At 24.3% G+C, this 22,920-nt stretch overlaps 2 protein-coding genes across 7 annotated transcripts; one reads left to right on the forward strand and one right to left on the reverse strand.

Annotated features, from left to right (window-relative positions):
- Positions 1-1,686: 1,686 nt before the first annotated feature.
- LOC132921812 (uncharacterized) lies at positions 1,687-12,326 on the reverse strand. Its single transcript, XM_060985021.1, has 13 exons — positions 11,823-12,326; positions 11,309-11,449; positions 9,493-9,720; positions 9,165-9,418; positions 8,477-8,713; positions 4,645-4,811; positions 4,327-4,580; positions 3,947-4,153; positions 3,642-3,869; positions 3,099-3,344; positions 2,192-2,457; positions 2,008-2,122; positions 1,687-1,950 (listed from the first exon to the last, which is right to left on the reverse strand). The coding sequence occupies exons 1-13, from the start codon at positions 11,916-11,918 to the stop codon at positions 1,795-1,797; spliced, it is 2,595 nt and encodes an 864-aa protein (XP_060841004.1). The 5' UTR covers positions 11,919-12,326; the 3' UTR covers positions 1,687-1,794.
- Positions 12,327-12,504: 178 nt separating this feature from the next.
- Positions 12,505-22,101, forward strand: LOC132920020 (leukocyte receptor cluster member 8 homolog). 6 transcript variants are annotated; one of them, XM_060982025.1, is made up of 16 exons: positions 12,505-12,731; positions 15,425-15,515; positions 15,763-15,823; positions 15,910-15,973; positions 16,031-16,201; positions 16,956-17,301; positions 17,362-17,505; positions 17,703-17,867; positions 18,038-18,178; positions 18,334-18,595; positions 19,112-19,246; positions 19,316-19,529; positions 19,606-19,813; positions 20,284-21,317; positions 21,376-21,501; positions 21,813-22,101. In XM_060982025.1, exons 2-14 carry the CDS (start codon positions 15,427-15,429, stop codon positions 20,438-20,440), a joined length of 2,157 nt encoding a protein of 718 aa, XP_060838008.1. In that variant the 5' UTR covers positions 12,505-12,731; positions 15,425-15,426; the 3' UTR covers positions 20,441-21,317; positions 21,376-21,501; positions 21,813-22,101. The 6 variants fall into 6 exon arrangements, with proteins under 6 accessions (XP_060838008.1, XP_060838005.1, XP_060838006.1 ...); XM_060982022.1 differs by having other exon boundaries at positions 12,506-12,996; positions 20,284-21,321; XM_060982023.1 differs by having other exon boundaries at positions 12,506-12,996; positions 20,284-21,321; positions 21,389-21,501.
- The last annotated feature ends 819 nt before the right edge of the window (positions 22,102-22,920 follow it).

Below are 22,920 nucleotides of genomic sequence, written 5' to 3' on the forward strand. Positions count from 1 at the left end.
AAAAAAATAGTTAGGTAGAAAGTACAAAAAATTATAAAACAGTCAATTCTTAATAGGTACCTACATATTAAAAAATTACTTATCCCACAACTTTCAATACAATAACAATTATCATTAATTAAAAGTATTTAAAAAATAAATAAATATATAAATTAAATTAAAATAAATTATGATTTATAATTTAAATTTTATTTTTAATCTTCACTAGCGAGTTCAACTATTTAATTTGATGTACCAAAATCATTTTATTCAGTTAAAAATAATAGTTATTTATATAAGAATTAAATATTTTTATGTATTTATATTAGGATCACTCTTTTGTAGTTGATACAGGGGCGCCATTTGGGGTATCATAGAGTATACATTGGTGGCCCTATTTTTTCCTAAAAACGTATTGGCCTGCCTTAATTTTATACTGCGCCAGTACAGCTAAAATGTAATAAATAAACTATAATAATAGTTTTTGAAAAATATTTTATAAACAATATATTGTTTTAATCTTTATTGTAGTTAACATTTTTGATAGTTGTAAGGTTATAATCAATGGATCAAAATTAAAAAATATATTTATCTGTCATATTAGCTTCTTAAGATTGTGAGATAAATATAAATTAATAATTATAAATGCATTTTTAAAAAGTGGGTATCGCTCTGCTGTATAGTAAAGATGGAGAGTAGGTAGGTCACTATAATGGATGTGTTAAATTTGAATGCAATGATATCATTGTATACGAAAAACGAAGAAAACGATTTTGAACGGAGATGATTTGTCAGTCTATGATAATTAGTAGGATATATATTATTATTTATTACCTATATAAAAATTGTAATATAACGTTATTTTACGTGATTTCGTAAAAAATTAAATTTTTTTTAGTTACTCGAAGAACAACCTATGGATAACCTTGTATTGCTTTTTTTTATAACTTGAGATATAAATCACAAACATTTTACGAATTTTCAACTTCAAAATTCATTGTAAATTTTTGCGATTTTGATATATTTCGTAAGCATTTGAACTTTAAATGTTTATAAACAAAAATTGGGACGATTTTTGATTTTTTTTTACTACGATAAGTACAACTTATAATAAATCTTGTATTAAATATTTTTTGAATAACCAATTTTTTTTATAGTAATTTAAAAAAAAAAAACTTAGAAAAATCGAAAATTTCAATTGTCTATAAATAGCTTAAAAAGTCAAAACATAAATAGATAACGCTAATATAAACATTTCAAGCATTTACAATAATTCGTTTTCAAGTTACAATAAAATAAAAAAATAGATTTTGTTGAAAACTGATAATGTATAAAAATTCTCGTATTCCATAATTTTTTTAGGGTGTTTCCTAACGCTTTTGAAACCTACTGGAAATTTTTTACTTTTGACCACCCAAAGTACCAACCAACTAGATAAATTTTACTTTTCAATGGAGCTGAAGTAAAAAATCAAGGTATTATTTCTACTCCAAAACGTGATACCAGACACAAAAAAAAAACCAACATCATTGTAAAATCAATACATTCCTCACTTCATTCAGAATCTAAAAATATGTAATTTAATAATATTACAATATTAGGTATGTTAAAATTATGCAATATTATCTTAATACAGTAATGTAAAAACCTCAATGCAATTATAAATTGAATAATTTAAAAGGCAATAAATTTAAAGTATAAAATATATATAGGTATAAGGTATTTTATTTATTGAACATACATATAACAAATATTTACTCAATACTTTAATGATATAAAAACTTTAAATTTAAAAGATAATAAACAATAAACAATTTAAAGTCTTCCAGTAAATCTAACATTTGATCTGTATTCTACGTATGCTTTTCTTAACATCAGCAAAGAGGGACCATGAATATTCAACATTAATTTTTTCATTTCATCAGGCGAACAAACATCCATCATATTGAAGATTACATTAAAAAAATGTCTCTGTAAATTTTTAATATAATATTAATATGATTTACAGTAGAACATCTTTTATCTTACCATAATTACTCCAACAAAATTTACTTCTGTTGAAACAAGTTCAATTAAGTCTTCTATTATATAACGACATATAATATCAAAATCGCTTTTATTTTGTTTGAATAAACTGGAACACCTAAACAATAAAATTAATATTAGAAATTTAATTATTTTATAGAAATTAATTGTATTATGTATTCATTACTTTTCAAGTTTATGGAAAGGTATATAATAATTTTTATCAACTATCGATGTGTCCATTGGACATACAGATGACAAACATTTTTTTAAAAAGTTGGCAAATGTAGTAGCGTATAGTCCTAAATAGGGTTTTATAGAATTATTTGGACATTTATAAAGAACTATTAAAAGTTCAGAAGCTTCTATAAGTAATTGTGCTGCTTTGCTTGTACTTTTTTCAACAAAAGTCATTATTCTCAATGAACAATTTATCATTGTAGTTTTGTTTATCTATATTAAACATAAAATATTGCACATAATATTATTGTATAAATAAATAGAGTTCAATGTTAAATGCAACATAAAATAATTTACAAAGAAAACCTTAAATTGTTTTTTGGGAGTTAAAAACCAACCATTGATTATATATTTTTGGAAAATCACGATTATATTTTATATTTATATAAATCTTGGATATTATAAATAGGTCACATAACAATGCTTGATACTTTTAATAATACAATACACAAGAATTGTTACCTTTTGTCTTTAAATAAATAAATATAAAAAAATTAATTTTTACAGGGCTAACACAATATGGGCCTCTGGATAAATATTAGAATTTATTAATTAACTATGAAAATGTAAAATTAAGCCCTTTATCCATGTTATAGTGAGTTTTTATCATTGATTATAAATACTATAAATTATAAAAATGGTTATTTATATTTTATTCAAAAATATTAATTTTTCCATATTTTTTTATTCTTAGAAAACTGCAGACACTCAGTAATGTAAATAAAACCAAAGATTATTAAGTGATAAAGATATAAAATAAATATACTTTGTATAGTACATAAACTTTGAATTAATAGTAAATGCACATATTAACTATTTTAGTAAGTATTAATAAACTAATTGATTAATCTTACCCAGTGTATTTGAAGTAACGAACTAACTAATTTTAATAATAAAATCAAACCTTGTTCTGTTTGAATGTTTTTTGTGTTAAACAAGAAAGTTCTATTCAAAACAAAACAAAAATGATTTATATTATCCTTGCGAATTTTTTTCTTCTGATTAAACAATGAAACATTTAGTAAAAAAGACCATAGTTCGTGTATATATTTATAGTAATCTTGATTTATAGCTTGTTCATTTCCTTCAATGATTTTCATCTAATAAAAAGTTGTTTAATTTTAATTTAGGTATAGATAATAATAATAATAATAATAATAAATGTATGTCATTATATAAAGAGTTAAAGTATTGTAATATCAATAAAATAATTAAAAAAATATTTTTCTTTATTATTAACACATTAGGTATATGAAGTATAAGAAATTCAATATTTTTAAACTTCTAAAACAAAATAAGTAGTTAAAAAAATTATCATATTTCTTTTAGGCTACTAAAAGAAAAGACAAAAGATGTAGACATCATCAGCATTAATTATAAATTATCTAATATCTTACTGTTTCAATTTTCAAAATACTTATGAACTGTATTAAATCATTAGAAGAACACAAATCCAATAATTTTTTAGAAATATTAGCATCCATGTTTATAGGGTTTAATACATATTTCCAACATTTTAATAAGAACTCTTTTGGTATACAGTGAGCAATTACATCATAATGTTCAAAAATGGTATTTAAAAGAAATTTTTTATTTTCCAATCCCACTTTTAAATCTTCATTGAACTAAAAACATAAATAAGATAATACAGGTAGAATATCATTATATATACAATAATAATAAGTATTTAAAATATCCTTACTAAAATAGTTATGTAATCATCAAGTATAGCTAAATTATTGAATAAGCAATCATTATTTTTATTTACTATTGAAAAATTCAACGATACACAGTAAGGGTAAACTAATAGATGATTTTGTGAGCACATATAGTTGGAAGAAAGTACTACATATTCATTAAGAGCATAATACAAATCAATAAAACGTGTATTTGCAATCAATTGCGTTTCCTAAAATACAAAATTTTTGTTATTAATAATATATTTTTAATTTTTAAATAAACTTATAATATCGTTCAAAAATATTATATAACTGAATAGATAATAAATTGTTTCAGAAAATACAAATTACAAAAGAGCAATTAAAGAAAATTAATTAGCACAAGAAATGTAAAAAAACTCACCGGAATATCACCCAAGAAACATGACATTATAATTACTGTATCTACCCAATTTTTTTCATCATTAATGATTTTTTCCAAATCCTTTGTAATATATTGATTATGTAAAGTATCTTTAAGTATTCTGATTGAAATACTTTTAAATAAGTTTATTGATTTAGATTCTAGATCATCGTCAGATTTCAATTTTTGATAAATATTGAATGCATATGACACCGCAAGGAAATGCATAGGAAGTCCACAGATTTTTAAAAAGTCTACATAATAAAAATAATCAAGATTAAAATATTAAAATATTGAAACTATTTTAAATATAATTACCAATAATAATTGTAATCAACTTTGCGATACTGACATTATCAAGATTAGTAGCCATAACAAACTCTGAAAGAATGGATAGCAGTACTAATGAAAATGGACTATTATTAATTTGTGTTTGATGATGTCCTCTTATTGAAATGTTTAATAATTTTAAGACTTCTAAACATCTGGAACAATTGGAAAAAAAAATTATATTTATTAGTTTAATAATATTATAAATCTAAACTAATTTCAATTTATAAAACTATAGATACTTCTGGGTGTGTTGGTTATTATTGAAATGTTAAGAGATGACCTGGAGACCAAAGCATATTACCGGTATCTATCATATCATACAGATCAGACAATAAACATGTGGAAGAGAGGAGAGGGGAGGGGGGTTATAAGTTCATCAAACACCCCCTAAATGTTAAAAAAAAAAAATTGTGATGGCTATGTGAAATTAATTATAAATCTTATAACTGCTAACTCCTTTATCCCATATCTTAAATTAAGAAATTAACTTGTCAAACATATAGTTAATAAAAATAAGAGTTGTGGCTGTTAGCAAAAACACAGAATGTGTTTAGAGACATTTTAGTATAACATTAATTTAACCAATCTTCATTTTAGATTATGAGCGGAGAATTACTGGCTTTTCAATGGAGTGTTTTTTTGAGTACATGATAAGTTGTTGATAAAATGTTACAATTTTCTATTTTGAGGGTGATTTTGGATAGCCATTGTATCTAGTTTGTACTTTAGAGATAAAAATTAAAAATGTTCAATACTTTTTTTTCAAAAATAAGAAGTTTTATGCTATATATTATATAAGATATTGACTACATTGATTACTTAAAGGGATTTGATACCAACTGTTTTTGTCTTTGCCTAATACACACAGAATACAGAAATGTAGACATGTTTTGGCCAAATGAACCAATTGATCTAAAATATAGATAAACAAATAACTGATTTGAATTTGTTGTTAAGTCTACTTGAGATCGGCTTTTTCAAAATTTTAAATATGACAATTTTTAATTTCTACTTTTTAATATAGTTTTTTTTTAGATTTAAGATAGCACAATGTTACTAATAGGTGAATTCATAATCCTTATGTATCAGCTATTATAACCCTCATCTCATATAACTATTGTGCTCCTTGTATAGATTGTATATTTCTTGTAACAATAAAAGTATATAAGATTATAATTTTCCGATTTATTATCACTTTACTTGATCAATCGGTACATTTTACAAAGAAAATAACTTAATTTCTATATTCCACGAATATAAGAAGATATAAACAGAAAAAATCGGCATCAAATCCCCTTAGTTTTGTTATAATTCAAAAACCAATACACAAAAACTTGTAATTTTTACTATGGATTTATAGTATCAGTTTCTATATATAATATAATTTTTTAATTTTTTGAGCTATTTATACGCAAAAAATTTTCTTTTTATAAATGTCAACAAAAGATTATTAGCCAGGTCAAAATTCTTTAAATGTAATACAAGATCTCTTGTATCTGTATAAAAATATTATAAATGATTTGCCTAATAAATAACCCCAGAAACTATAACCCTATAATAAAAATGATTGTTTCTATTATACCTAATTATAAATGTGTAATACAATGTGAATAATTTATAAATATAAAACAAATAGTCAATTTTTCAATCACGGTAAATGTCTGTAATTATTATATATCTGATCGATACGACAAACAGATCGTAGTACCGTGCTCTGAATCGTTTTTTCGTAGGTATACAGGGTGATTCTTTTATCATAAAACACTTGTTATTTCAAAAAGCATTCATGTTTTTGAAAACATTTTATTACATAGTTTCAAGTTGTTAAAAAAACAATGTTTTTATTAAAATATTATATTTTTAAATATTTTTTTAAGTTTTTTACTTTTTTGAATGACAACATAGTTTTAATTTCATATTCCAAAACAGAATAATTTTCAGAGTACTTTGATACATAAAAATCGAGTTTAGGATGAGTTGTTTATGACTTTATGAGTTATACATATTTAAAGTTTAAACAAGCGGAGTAGCGGACAAAGATTTTGCGGAGTAACCCGTACCACTCCACACCACACATCAAAACTTTAAATACTTATAACTTATAAACTACTCGTCCTAAATTCGATTTTTATTTATCAAAATACTCAGAAAATTATTCTGCTTTGGAATATGAAATTAACTCTAATGATGTCATTCAAAAAAGTAAAAAACTTAAAAAAATATTTTCAAAAACAAATACTTTTTGAAATAATGAGTGTTTTATGATAAAAGAATCACCCTGTATAATAATTTATCATTGAATCCAAATTTAACATTATTTGTGGGGACATAAAAGTTGTATGTACATATGTTATAAATAATTGTATTATACACAATGATACAATACTAATATTTAGATTAATTTGCAACATTTTATACAAAATCTCATGTAGGATTGGTTTTTCAGGGTTTTTTTATTTGGGGACTAAATTTCCGGGGTTATTTTTTCATGGTACCATTATAAATCTATAGTGATATTTTTTTTATATATACATTTGAAGTTAGATTTTTATGAAATTAGTCAAAATTACAAAAAATTATATACTATTTCGTTGTTAGAAATTCATAAAAACTTAGTTATGAAAGTTGAATACATGGCTTCTTATAAATAGCTATCTTACTAATACCATAAAATGTAAAAAGGCAATTATGTTTATAGACATTTTAAATTAAAATTTGAACAAAATTACTTATTTAAACAATAAATAACAATGTTAATTATTTTGTTATTTATATTAATATTATAAAGAGGAAAGATTTGATTGTTTGTATTGAATAGGCTCCGAAACTACTGAACCGATTTAAATGACATCTGGTACATATATAGTTTAGACACTGAGAAAGGATGTAGGTTACTTTTTAATACTAAAAAGGGGCTGTAAGGGGTTGAAATAGGGGACGGTATATATTATCACAAAATTAATAAAAAAAAAAAGAAAGTAATTAGACATATTTTTAGTATCCTAGTAACCACTTAGAAGAAATAAAAAACATTATGAAACAATTAAAAAATACATATATCTATAGCTTTTACCCCCTTAGAGATCGAATTTATAATTGTTATAAATGTTTGCCGGGTCAGCTATTATTAATATAATTTAAAAAATCTCGGTTTTCACCTGGGGTGACTTTTGGCTGGGCAACGCATAACATTGTTTGTGGAAACTTAAAATTTTTATGTATACTATATTGTTATGAATGTTACTACACGCAATGATATTTTTGATTTATTTTAAAATAATATTAGAAATTAAAGTTTGAATTATATAAACTCTTATAATATGGTATAAATGTATATTATTATAATAATTATCCAAGAAAAAATTAAATCAATCTACAGTAATATTGAAAATAAAATAGGCGACTTTAAGAGATATGATATAAATAACCTTATCATGAAATATATCAAGTGATATAGTCTTACAGACCGTTTTCACTCAAATGGAAACTGTTTAACATAACTATAATAGTGACCCACTCAAGATCTTATGCACAGCAGTACTCATTTGTCTACTTTTTCTAAATTTTTAAAAGAATTATTTAATATAATTGATTTTAATAATAGTAAACAAAATTAAATATTGTGTAAGTAACATTTCTGATGATAAGTGATGGAGTATATAGATACAAAATAGGAATGGATAGTGGTCAAAATAAAATGAATCGGGGTCCTGGGTAGGTAACATATTAAAAGAGTACCCTAAATTTAGTTCAATTAAATGTTAAACATAAATAAACATATAAATATTATTATTAAAAATTAAATAGAATAACATACCTTTTGATTTTATCTGAAGGTACTTCTAAAACTTTTTTGTATTTTTTAAAAGTAATACAATTTGTAGATTCTTCAAAAGTACTTTCAAAAGAAAGATCAGGAGGTGAATCAATTAAAGAAATAATACTTTCAACATTAAACTTGGATAAAATTAGTGATGATTGATTGATTTTTTCATTTTCTAAATGTTCACAAATATTTTGAAGCGTAAAAAAAATTACTGCACATATTTCGGACCTGTAAAAAAATAAATGTAATAAATTGCCTTTTAATATTAGGTATTATATTATAAGACAATATTTTAGTAAAATGTTCTTACAAATTTTAAGTTAAATATAGAACTTATAAAAGTTATATAGTCTTATAGTATTTTAAGATATAAAAATAAAAATATCACTTTAAGTACATTACAAGTTTTGAGATAAACATTTTCTAACATATGAATGATAGGCCTTGATTAAGGCATACAGTGCCTAAAAGTTGTGAACAATTCAATGCTCCTATTCTTAGCTCTTTGTAAAAATATGTTTTTAATATTTAATTTATATTTATAAATTAATTTTAAAAACTATATACAATTTTAATTGAACATTATAATAACTACACAATCATTTGGAGCCTGATGATAGAATTATAATAAATATATTATACATAATGAATTGTAATCAATAGAAACATAAGCTTTTACTTGTAATCTTTAATTTTAGTCTGTAGGAATTTACAATCTTCTAAATTAAATTCTGGCTTGATGATACAATTTGTAATTTTTTGCAAAATAATTAATTTTGTTTTTTGAGGAAGAAAATCTGAAATAACATGGAACCTTTTAGCTAAAATCTCATCATTAGCAACATCTACTAAGAGCTTAATATTTTTTTCGAGTAGAACATCTTTGGTTTTTAATTCTGATAGCAATAGCAAATATTCAATTAGAAAACAAGTCTGAAAAAGAAATAAAAAAAATATTATAAATTAGAAAACGTAATATATTTTTTTTACAAATTTTGATTACTTACAAAATACTCATTTATCTCATATATTTCTGATTTATCAGAGTTAGTTTTAAAGTTTTTTAGTTTTGATTTATAAGTATTGCAAATACACTCTTCCTTTTCACAATTAAACAAATTATCATCATTTTGTAATACGGAATTGTCATCATTTAATTCTGATGCTACTAAAATTTTAAATCTTGTAATAAGTTCACTTAATTTCATAAATAGAATGAAATTTTTGACATCAAGCTAGAACATTTTTTGTTACAAAATAATATTATACTTATATTTATTTTTAAGAAATTACTCCACAAAGGGCAAATATATTATAGTTAATAATATACATGCATATATATATATAAATAATTTTTTATTTTTATTTTTTAATATAAGTATATTTACAATCTGTAATAAAATTAAAACAATAAGTTAATTTGATATTTTTTTTTTTTTTACAAGGTTTGGAGGCTTGAGTGAAGTTATGTCTATTGACACTACTTCAAACTGGTATTTTTTTTTTTTATTTAGCGAAGTAAATCATGAGGCCAATTTCAGTAAAATATCTATATCTGTTTGTGAGAGGAAGGCTTTTAATTCATTCATTTGGTGGATTAGACCGTTAGCATTCCAAAGTAATATTGTTAGCGGGTGACTAATATTTTGAGATCTATTTATCATTGCTTAAAAGTTTATTTATGATTGTAGTTAAGAGAGAGATAAGAGGATTTATTGTGGCTTTGAAATCTATATATATATAGTTACAAATGAAATATCAAAGCTAAAAATAGTAAACATAGTTTGTACATTAAGTATTACTCTTGTTGTAATAATACTTAAAATAAATTAAGTCTACCAAACGTTTATTATGTTTATACTTTTTTGTAAGCAGTATAGTTATATAACTAAACAAATAATTTTAAAACAATAATCAGATTATTTTATTTACAACAAAAAATTAAAACTCTGGTTGGTAGTGTTTCAATAAATAAGAGATACGATTGTACAGATATCACATTGATATGGATTTTAACTGTTTAAAGTATGTTGTACTAACAATATATATTTAACAGTTGAGAAAAAAAAAATTGTTAAATCATATTTTAAATTTCAAACTAGTCCACTGGAAATTTAAAATATGTGAAGTAAAATACAATAAATCCTCGTTTAACATCACCTCATTTTAGCATTATTTCACTATTGCGTCATAGAAGTTCAAGTCCTTAGGTTTCGTTTAACACTGCAACGGTTTCAGTATAACATTGTTTGTAATATATGTTTTCATCAAATTTTGTTATATTTATATATATTTTATATATAATTAATTTAATTTTGTTGACCTTTTTCAAATGATGCTGTTATTGTTATTGACATACCTACCATACGTAGATACTATTTTTTATTTATCTTGGGTAATATGTACTTCGTAATTGTTAATCATTTTATTAACAACACTTTTGATGTTTGTACTATTACGTATTATTTTATTATTACATAGTATTTGTCAATTTATAAATTAAAATTTAGCAACAAAACACCCAAGTTACATTTGTAATGGAAGTTTGTTAAGTAGTCTAGTTATATCATAAATATATAGAGATAATACATATTGTTCTTTATCGGAAGGAACCCATTATAATAGAGTGTATGTAAAAAGTATTTTACTTAACATTTTTTTGGTTAACATTAGTGTTTTTCAGGAACCTAACCTCAACGTTAAATGAGGACTTACTTTACATTTATAATAAAATAATAAGAAATTGAAAAAAAATATATTATACTGCTGAACAAAACATGTATATATCATATTATAAACATAAGTATTAGGTATTTAACTCACAGGTTCAGCAATATCAGCATACAGAAAATGTTTCATCACTGAAGATAAATTTTTTAAAATTTGACACATTTGTGAATTTAAAGTCAAACAGGTATATACAATCTCTACAGTAAGTAATCCATCACATATTTCTTCTATTGCCTGAAATAATCAACATAATTAAGACAATAGGTATTATAACTTAACAATATTTTTAATAGTATATCTTTATCTTTATATATTTTTTTTACCTATTTATCATCTAAGTACTATTTAACATAAAATAATTACATTGAAATGAAATAGGCTATAAAAAATATTTTAGCTCAAAATTATTTAATTAAGGACATGTGCTGCCGTAAAAACACATAAAATAAAACATAGACATATGATATTAGATGTATTTTATTGTACAATATGTATGTATGTTATAAGTAGCCTCATAGATAATATTAGTGTACAATATACGCTCAAATTTGTTTTTATTAGTTAAAATGTTTTGATTATTTGAAAAATTTTGTGAATTGCAACTTACTCTTAGAAATTCATCATTGATCTGAACTTTTATATCTTCAGGGTAATTAGCGTTAAACTTTTTTAAAATAGCCAAGAATCTTGTGGTGCGCAACATTTTGACGGTGTTAAACAAATTATGTTAACTCTATTACACAAAGAATGAATTAAATTATGATTCAGTATTAGTTCTTATGACATCGTAAAGCGTTTAGACGCTGTGGCAACTGGATGGCATTGATGGCAAAGAATATTGTCGGAAAATTGTAAATTAATGAAACTGCATCTAATGCTTGAGTAGAATAGAGAATACAATTATAGTTTAATTAAACCACAGCTATATTCTTAATCGAATAATTTAAGTAAAAACACATTAAATACTATAAACTATACATAAATAAATAGATAATATCATTAAGGGTACGTCGTACGCCTAGGTATTGGGTAGAGGGTAGGGTATTGTACTATTGTCTGTTTACCGTATGGGTAGACCGACGCAACACGATGTTATCATCATATACAACCGGTCGGAGCACGCCGATTATTAAGGGTTGGAGGTACACGTGCGTTCCTAACCAACGATAAAGAACTCGCTCATGGCTACAACACAACACATAATATAATTGGCAACACCGCTTTGCAACGTTGCCAAGTTAGCCTACAAGTTCATTGGTAGATTGTGGTGGTGTTGAGTGAACTGTGAATACTGATTGTTGGAATGTCCGATTTCTTAATTCTCAGTCTTTACTCTTTACTCATTAGTATTTTACTATTATTGCCTATTAATGCCTATTGGCTTTTTACTTTTTACCTTTTGGCTTTTGGTGAATATCGTCGATAGGGTGGCCATCACTTGTCAGGTCGCCTGAAATCTGAATCATTGTCTAGGGACTACTGAACGTTATTCTCCTCTTCAAACTACGACATTACAGTGCGTCGCATTATTTGCATTACTAATAGTTTCGCGTATTGAAAATAATTTTGTTACACTAACCGTATTACAAATCGCCATAATATTGTATTATTGTTTAATATTTTACGATTTAACAATGTCTATAGTTGTTTTTAATTCAGTTCGTCATTGTTAACAGATTTTTAAACGACCCAAATATTATTTTTGTAGTTATTTTTTTTAAACTAGATCGGTTTTTCTTAAAACAACCACTAACGAAATCAAACATTTTACCGCTGCAGAGGTTTGTACATATTTTTCCGAAATATTTTAAGTAGTTTGTGATATTAGTTTTAACATTCAACGGTCTAAACATAATCATATATATTATGAATGGAGAAAAATTATAGATTTTGAAATAAAAAATATTCATTTTGTCAATGACCTACTTAACAAAAGTTTATAGTTTTTTTGTTGACTGTGCATTTATTATTTCTGTTAAAATATTGAAGAATATTTACTGAAGTACCTTTATTATTTATACTCAAAACAATGTTAATTTTTGATTAATCTTTAATTCTCAAATGGTTGTTTAAATATTTTAGTAACTTATGTAAAGGTTACTTACGTTTAATATTTTAAATTTTTTTAAAAATTAAATTGTGATTAGAAAAATATTTACTAAAATAAAAAAATGAATATTTTAGCATAGGTAGTTAGATTTACCTAGGTATCATATCTACCTTTTTTTTTTTTTTTTTTTTATTTTTTTATTAAATGAATATTTACAATCTGTATACATATAATACAATAAGTAAATTTGAGAAAAAAAAACTTAAACGAAAAAAAAAAAAACAAAAAAGAACATGAAGGCTTGAGAGAAGGAGGCAGGCGTCCAGTGACACCACTTCAAAATGTCATTATATCATCAGTTTGTTAATTTAGTTTAATAGATCTCTGGGCCAACGTCGTTTTAATCGACGTAGCGGATTGATAGGGTTAGTTAAAGAACGGAGATTGGAGATAAGTGGATTTTGATGGTTAATTATGGCTGTGTGAAGTTTTTTGTAAGATTGAGAGGCTAGTTCAGGAAGAGTTGGGATTTGCAGGTCATTATGAAGGGATTGATTGCTGACGAACCAAGGGGCACCTGTGATGATGCGTAAGCTTATAGACTGAAAGGATTGGAGTATGTTAATATTTGACTTTTTAGCTGCACCCCAAATTTGTATGCCGTAAGTCATGGCTGGTCTTATAACTTGTTTATATATTAGAATTTTGGTATTAAGTGGAATTTTGGAGCGTAATAGATTTCTAAAAGAATGAAGACGTAAATTTAAGGATTTGCGTTTGATTTTTATATGGTTTGACCAATTGAGTTTTTTGTCAAGATGGATACCTAGGTATTTAACATTGTCTTGTTGAGGGATTATGTTGTTGTTGATAGATAGGGGATGACTGTTAATAGAGCGTAGAGTGAAGGTTATGTGGCTAGATTTGGATTCGTTAATTTTTATTCTCCAAAGGCGGAACCAGTTTTGGAGTTTCTACCTATATCACATTTAATAAGATCTATTATTTAGTATACTGTTATATACTTGTAATTTTTTTTTTTTTTTTCTAATGGAATATATAATCTATACATTTAAGCACAATAAGTATATGTGAGATGAGATTAAAAAAACATAATTAGAGTTACGTGAATAAGGAGCCACCCTGCCACCCACTTTTTTTTTATTGACTGGTACATAATATAGAAATAGTTGTTAATTACAGATTATAATAAAATAGTTATACATTTATATTATTGTTAAATACCGAGTCATTGATCATGTATCAACACAGGAACAAAAATGTGATGAATAAAGTCTATTGAACTTATACTTAAACTACAATTGTTAGCTATAAAGTAGCGAGCAGTGTTACGACTTAAATAATTATAAGACTATGCAAGTTGTTATAACCTGCTTCTGAACGTCTTGAATATTTCTAAAACCCTAACCGTCAGCCGAATTTTTGTGATGGTCTCCATTATATGTGATATTACCATTAAGAATGATGGTGGCGGTGGCAACTTTTCTGTACAATGCTAATTTTGAGGTCTTGTAACATAATTTAGTATTCTAGTTGATTTGTATCCTTATCCATGGACATTGAGAAGAAACATGTGACAATACCTTAATACTTTGATTAAAATAGTATCAAGAATAGTACAATGTTAACTACACTATTCGCCCTGATCTCAGCATACTTGTGCTGTTAATTGCTTAGCTGTGTCGCCATACCTTATGAAATGTATGTTATAGTATTTAATTATATACATAGGTATATATTATATGATAAATACTATTCTGTAAATTTAGAATTTAATGTTTTTATGAATATAACACGTAAACATTTAAGTTCCTAGGTACAAACTTATTTTTAAAAAAGACATTAATTTAAAACTTATATTTATTATATAATTAAATACTTAGTTAATATTTTTATATTTTTAACACCAAAGAAATTCACACACTTACATATATTGAGTTTTCAATTTTTTTCTATTTTAGTGTAAGGCAAAATTATGTTTGTATAAATAATAAATTGGTACTAATTAATTCTGTTTATAACGGAATTCAATAGCCAGTTGGTCACTAACATACATTAACCGAAAAGTAAAATTTAAATTATATGTACATTATATATAAATATTTTATTTTTGATTAAATTAATTATATTAATTCTAGTTATGGCCGATCAGAGTCAAAATCCTGGAACTCCTGGTACTAATAATCAATATCCAAACTGGCCTCAGCCGATGAACTGGTCTTACGGAAAGTAAGTGTTTTATGATCAATGTATACTTTTATTAAAATTTTTGATTTTTCACTAATTAAAATAGAATAAATGAGATAAATCAAATAAAAATTAATAATTATCATAACCATAGATAAATAAATAATAATGGTATTTTTATATACTTATGATCATAAGCATAACTATAAAAACCAGCAGTATTAAATGAATTATTTATTTTTTATAATATGTGCTGTATTAAATATTAATGATGTTTTTGTTTTTGTAGTTATACGGGATCTCAAATGTATAATATGAATGCGTTTTATGGAGCACAATGTTATAATCCGGTATGATTTAAATTAACTAAAAACCATTATTTCCTTTTTTTTCTTATTTTCACATAGGTACATCATTTTGTTTATATTTATTTTAGCAAGGATTTCAAAGTTTTCCCAGTCAATCTTTAAATTTTAATTTTAAACCATTTGTTCATGGAGGTAAAGTATTAATTTTACTATAAGTATATATATTACTATTTTTTAATATATTTTTAGGCACACTAGAAACTGCATCTGTTTCACATGAAAATTCTCCTCCTCTACCAAATGGACCAGCTCCTTCACAACCACCTCCACCTCAATTCGATAGTGATGATTTAGATAAACTTCCACCTTTACCACCTGGTTCTCCACCACCAGTTCCTGGAATATGTGATGTGCCTCTACGTAAGTTTGAATTTAATTTATTACTGGTTTTTACAACATAATTTTATTTTAAATTTCATTAAGCCATTGTAATATAATTGTTGTAAAAATGTATTTATGCAGCAAAATACATTTTTTACATGCAGTGCTATGTTTATTCAAATTCTCTATTAAGTATATTGTATTTAATACATAAAAAGCAATTCATCATATATCTGTGGTGCTGTGTAGCTGATGTCACAAACAAAATGCTTTGTGTTATATAATGAAAGCACTAAATTAAATAATAAACAATTTTATTGGCTATATTCCAATATGCATTATATCTACAGCTATTTTTTGTATTACCCATCTATCTATAAAATATATAAGTATATTATTCAATTTGTTGATATTTTATGTTATATTTTATAACTATAGCTAGAATCCATGTAATCAGTTTTTTTTTATGTGGATGTAATAAAAACTTTTATATTAGAAAATATAATTTAATATTAAACTTGACCATATTTTTTTCATAGGAAAGAAATCTAGTTAGTAGTTTCTAATCTAACTTTAAGGGTAAAAAATAAAAATTTCTTATTTTATTGTAATTAAATTAATATTTTCAGTAAATGTTTATATCAGTATTAAACTAGTATAATTTTCAGAATATTTTTTAGCTCATTTTGAGTTATTATTTTTATCATTTTAATTTTTTTCGAATATTTTCATATCAACAAAAAAAAAAAAATGCCTGATCTTATTAAATTAAATTATTAATATATTTTTTTAGCACCTCAACCAAATACATCATCCTTACCTCCCATGCCACAAACTAAGAATGGTAGAAAAAAATGGAGAAAAAAACAAAGGAACTTAATGGAAGCAGCTATGGCTAACCAGTCTGCACAAATTGCCCCTCCTATATATCCCATAATAAATTTTGTTCCTCCTGTTCCTATTTCACAACCCCCTCCTACTCCAAAACAAACTGTACCAAATTCTTTATTTGCATTTACTCCTATAGTTCCCAGCAAACCACCACCACCTCAACAACCACCACCACCTAAAGAAATTCAATCTATTCAAAAAAAACAAAATACATTTGATTTGCCTGATAATTGTCCATCTAGTTTGAGGTAATTAGAAACATTTTTTTAGTACAACTAAATTTATTGAAAATGAATTATATTTTTCAGAGATTATATAAAGAAATGCCAAGATAAATGTATAAATAAAATTGACAGAGATAGAATGGATATAATTTTAAAAGGAAAATTAACCAATGCAAATCATGATGGATCACTATGGATTAAAGACTGGGCTAAAGAACCAATGCCAATGTATGTATTTTTAAGATATTATTTTTTTATAGTTAAAAAGTTTTATGTTATTTTGATTTTATATTTATTTATTTTTGAAAATTATAAAATTATTAAGCAATTGTCTTGTGTGTATTAAAAAAATCAAACTGATTGATTTTATTGATTTTTATATTATTAATAATTTATGTAGATTGAAATATATTTTCTATTTAAAGGTTATTAAGTGAAAATATTACAATAAACCAAAATCAAGAAAATGGTAAAAATAAAAATTCAATAATAAAAATTGCATTCAAAAAATCCACAAATAACTATGTCAACTGCTACTTTACTTCAAAATTCAAATCTTGTTTGTCTCCTTCATCAAATAGTTCTAATGAGTAAGTATTTCTGAAATATTTATATAATCAATTAATATAAAAAATTAAAATGTGTATACTTCAGTCAATACAATATTGTTAATATATTTTTTGTTTGTATCATATTAAATGTTCTTCATGATAAACAATAATTTATAATATTATTTCAAGTGTATATTTTTTTTTTTTAGATCTAATACTGATGCCATTAAAAAGAAAAACAGTCCATTACGCGAAAATAAAAGACAAAATAGTGATGATTTTATTCCCCTTAATGTCAATAGTGATGAAAGTAATAGCAAAAAGAGTAAATGTTCTAGTAAAAATAAAAAGTAAACAACTATTAATTTTATTTTAATTATAGTATACTTAGTCTTCAATAAAAATTTGAATTATTATTCATGTATTATTTATTATTTTAATATCATTAGATTAATAATTTATATTAATAGTTGTTTTTCCTTTAACTGATATATTTTTTTTCTAGATTATATAATGAAGATGCTCATATATATCAACAGTATGGTTCAATAAATAATAAACCAAATTATGATAAACAAGTATTGACCAAACGTGCTGCACGTTTTTCATCCCAAGGAAGTCCAAAAAAAAAGCCTCGTCAAATGATCAAAAATAATTATCATACACAAAAGTTATCTTCTATAGATGATGATGAATTTCATATAGATTCTTGTCATATTGTCGGAACATGCATTGATTTAGAAAAAAAATATTTAAGATTGACTGCAGTTAGTTTATATTATATTTATTTTATTAACCAACAACTGGTGACGCGAGGAAAATAACCTCCCAGCATATTTATAAATATGTGTTTTTCTGTAATTATCTGTAATATGGATTTGTAATTCCGATTAGCTTATCAAAATCACTTAATAATAATTCTATAATGATATTTACTTCATCAAATCTATTTTAGTTTGTTGGTACATGCGTATCAAGAACAATTTTTCCACTTGGAGAATATTTACCCTGCGCGATTGAAAAATAATTTTTTAATTTCATTTTTTCTTGATTCTCATTATAAAAAAACATGGACGATTATATAATTTAAATTATTTGTGTATATTGATTATAAATATTGTTATTTATGAAGTACCAACTAAAAGTAATATTTTAAATATATTAAATACTATGAGATCTTTCCTCGCGCAACCAAAAGTAAAAAAAAATTACATGACCAGTGGGGTGTCATTATATCAATAATCATTATTATTAATTAATAATTATAATTTAAAATTAAATAGGCACCAGATGCTGAAGCTGTAAGACCACTAAGGGTTTTGGTAAATTCATTACAACATGTCAAGTCCAAATGGATGAGTAATAGTGACTATGTTTTTGCATGTGATCAATTGAAGTCAATTCGTCAAGACTTAACAGTAAGAAACTTAATATTTTTATTATTTGTTGTTTTTTTTTTCTAATTAACAAGTTATGATTGAATGCAGGTGCAAGGTATTAGGGATCCATTTACAGTTGAAGTATATGAAACACATGCTAGAATAGCTTTAGAAAAAAGTGATATGGGAGAATTCAATCAATGTCAGACTCAATTGTGTGATTTGTATGAGGAATTGAAAAATAATCCTACCGCTCAAAAAAATAGAAATGAATTTCTCTGTTATAGTATATTATATTGTATATATACAAGAGCTTTATGTGGTAAATTTAATTGTATACATTTTTAGTATCTATTAGTATCATAACTAAATTAACAAAAATAATTTTTATCTTGCAGAGTTAAACAATGTTGTATTGTGTATTAAGGAGTCAAAAATCAAAGATAAAAGTGTAGATTTTGCATTGAAAATCAAAGATGCATGGTGGTTAGGAAACCATATTCAGCTATTTTCTTTGTACAAAGTAGCTCCTAAAATGGCTTCATACTTAATGGATATGTTTCTGGCTAGAGAGCGCAATAACTTCTATTTGGCTATTGCCAAGTCGTATGTATACAAACAATTTATCATTTATAATAACATTTTTCAGGGTGTTACATAATTTGTACAGGTATTAATTTTTGTGTTCTTAACAGTACATTGTTATTTCAATAATAAATTTGAATAACTTTTATACTCTTTATATTTTCTGGGTTAAGATAGTGGCAATATATATATTTTTAAACCACATAAATAATATTATAGTTTTTTTTAAATATTATTAATTAATGATAATTATACTTATTTAAATACTTATAAATTAAATTTCAAAAACTAATATTTATTATTTTGATAAAAAATTTTTGTTTTGATAATTTAATTAAAATTATGAATGTCTTGTTTTGAAATCATGTCCTTGTTAGAATATGTATTTAATTCAAGTTCAGTTATAGTTTTATATATATATGTATTTAGATTAATATTCCTTTTTTTAGTGTATAATTTTTTTTAAAGACAATTTTATTATGATATAACAGTTACCGTCCAACTATTCCAATCTCGACCATTCAAGATCAAATGGCATTCGATAAGCGTGAGGATTGTTTGGCTTTTCTTAAGGCTGCAGGCGCTGTATTTACTTCCAATAACGAAAACATCGACTGCAAAGCAAGCTGCGGTTCGGCCGAAGCTTGACTTTCAGATGGTTTCGTTCTCATATCTACATAATCACATATATATATGTATATATCTAATATATGAAAGTCTTCGTTGATTTGTCGTCATAGAAAAGAACCACGATGGGCCACAATTTAAAATTCTACTTCTATTTATAAATCTAACTACATCTATAAAATTATTTTATGACTCAGAAATAAATTAGGTATGTTAGTCACGGAGACTAACATATGTTTTTCAACACAATATATTCGAATGGATCACTTTGCACAAAAACGTTAACCATATTTTTGCGCAATTCAGCTTCGTTTTCTACGTCCATCTCTTTTTTTTTCTTTTTTTTTTTTGTTGATTGTCTGGCCTTCATTTTTCTGATGGCTACCAAATGTTATGAAGAAATCACTGATATTTTTGTATCTACACCCAATTGTTTGTTAAATCATGAGTAAGTAAGAGATGTCCCAAATACTACATGAAAATTCAATTGTCTTGCAATTGAGAAAAAAATACTTGCTCAATGAAAGTATGCGGTCACTTGTGCCAAAACTTGAGTTAGGTAAGTAGGTGCTCTGTTGCTGAATTTTGTGAAAATCCTACCTATGTATCATGGAAGAAAGTATAGCTGACACCAATTCAATGTGGATCAATTTTAAAAAGAACCAACTGGAAAATTCATATCAATTAACCATACATTTGTTTTGTGTGTAACATCAACATACAAAACATTTAGTCCAAATAATTTTTTCTTATATTTAATTACTCAATTCATATTAATATGATCATTGCATTTGCATTGGCATATAAAAAATACATTTAATAGTATAATGTGATTCTTCATTCAAGGATAATTCAATATGGCTGTACAATTCATAGTGATTTGTTGAAAATACAATTTGTAAGTAAGTGTGTAATCTATAAAATATATAAACAAACTAAAGTAATTTTATTTACAGGTTTTTTTTTTAGCATCAATTACATTAAGATGACTGTCCAACTTCATTATTGATTTGACATATTAAATTTAAGGAGAATTTTTTTTGATCATTATATGGACTGAGGCATTTATATTTTTTTAATAGGTAAGAATTTCATTATAAAATAAAATTTGAATTTGAAATTTTTTTTAATACTAAGTAGTAAGCATTAATGTAACGCAATAATAATTACCAATAATTAGTAATAAACATCAACTAAATTGTAATTGAATATTCAATTTTATTTAAACAGTATGATAAAATTTGTATGTCACATAACTAAAAAATTATATTATGTTGGATTTTTAAAATCTCCAATGATTGTGTTTATTAAAATTCTGAGTATTATAATTTATAATATTTAATCTACAAATTATTTATTTATTGTATTATATATATATATTTTTTTTTTACAGGATACATTTTGTGCATAAGGTTGAGTAATTTTTCCAAATTTTATCAATATTCAATTCTAATAGGATAATTAGTTCTGGTCCAGTTAATTATGTGAATAATATTTTATTCAGACTCGTGGTTTATTTTTATTTTTTAGTTTATTTCTTCGACAAATTACAAGTCATTTACTATATTTATATTATGTTCATAAATATTTTGTATATGCAGTTATTTTAAATTAATTCTTATATTTTGTTGTAAATATATTTTAGAACAATAAATTAATATACAATTTTAACTACTAGAAAATATACTTTTATTTTTATACTTAACAAAAAAATATTATGTTAAGCCTAGTTGTTAGCTGTTTATCTGCCATAATACTCTTTATATCTTATAAAAACTAAATTACTAGTGGAGCTGATTTTATTATTCGAATGTTAAGATGTGTTTAATGCAATTCTTAATTAGATTGTGGGTAATGTTTGTATCTTAAAAATATAAACAACTAATTTTAATTCTACTTAATACTTAAAAAATAGTCCTATATTGTTAAGATTTAGGCTACTATATTTGGGCTAGTATCAGGTTAAAAAATAGAGATTATATTTATATTCAAAATATATAAATAATTGTTTGTTTATATGACATCTAAAACATTAAATAATAACTAGATTTATTCAACTATAATTAAATTTCATATTTGCAACAACAAAAAGTCATTGCCTTTAGGCAGATTTTTTAACAATCACAGCCCATCCAATACATTAATTAATTAATTTATGCATTAGATTAAATAAAAATTAATTTTCAACCATGAGATTTTGGACCACTATTCCACTAAAATAGTGTTGTGATCACAAGTACAAAATAAAATTATGGAAAGTGGGAAGTTTGAAAATATATTTTTGTCTATTTTTAATTTTAAATGGCATTTCTTCAAATAGACATTGAAACTTTGAATACAATTAATTTATAATCATGTTATAAATGTGATGTTAACTTAAATGTTTATTATTGATAAATGTTGCACATTTAGTTAACAATGGGTTCAAATTTTGAAAAGTTATTTATTTGTAAATTCATAGTTGTATAATATATAGTATAATAATTTATTGTCATACAATA

Source organism: Rhopalosiphum padi, chromosome 2, assembly GCF_020882245.1.
Source record: "Rhopalosiphum padi isolate XX-2018 chromosome 2, ASM2088224v1, whole genome shotgun sequence".
Classification (NCBI taxonomy): Eukaryota; Metazoa; Arthropoda; class Insecta; order Hemiptera; family Aphididae; genus Rhopalosiphum; species Rhopalosiphum padi.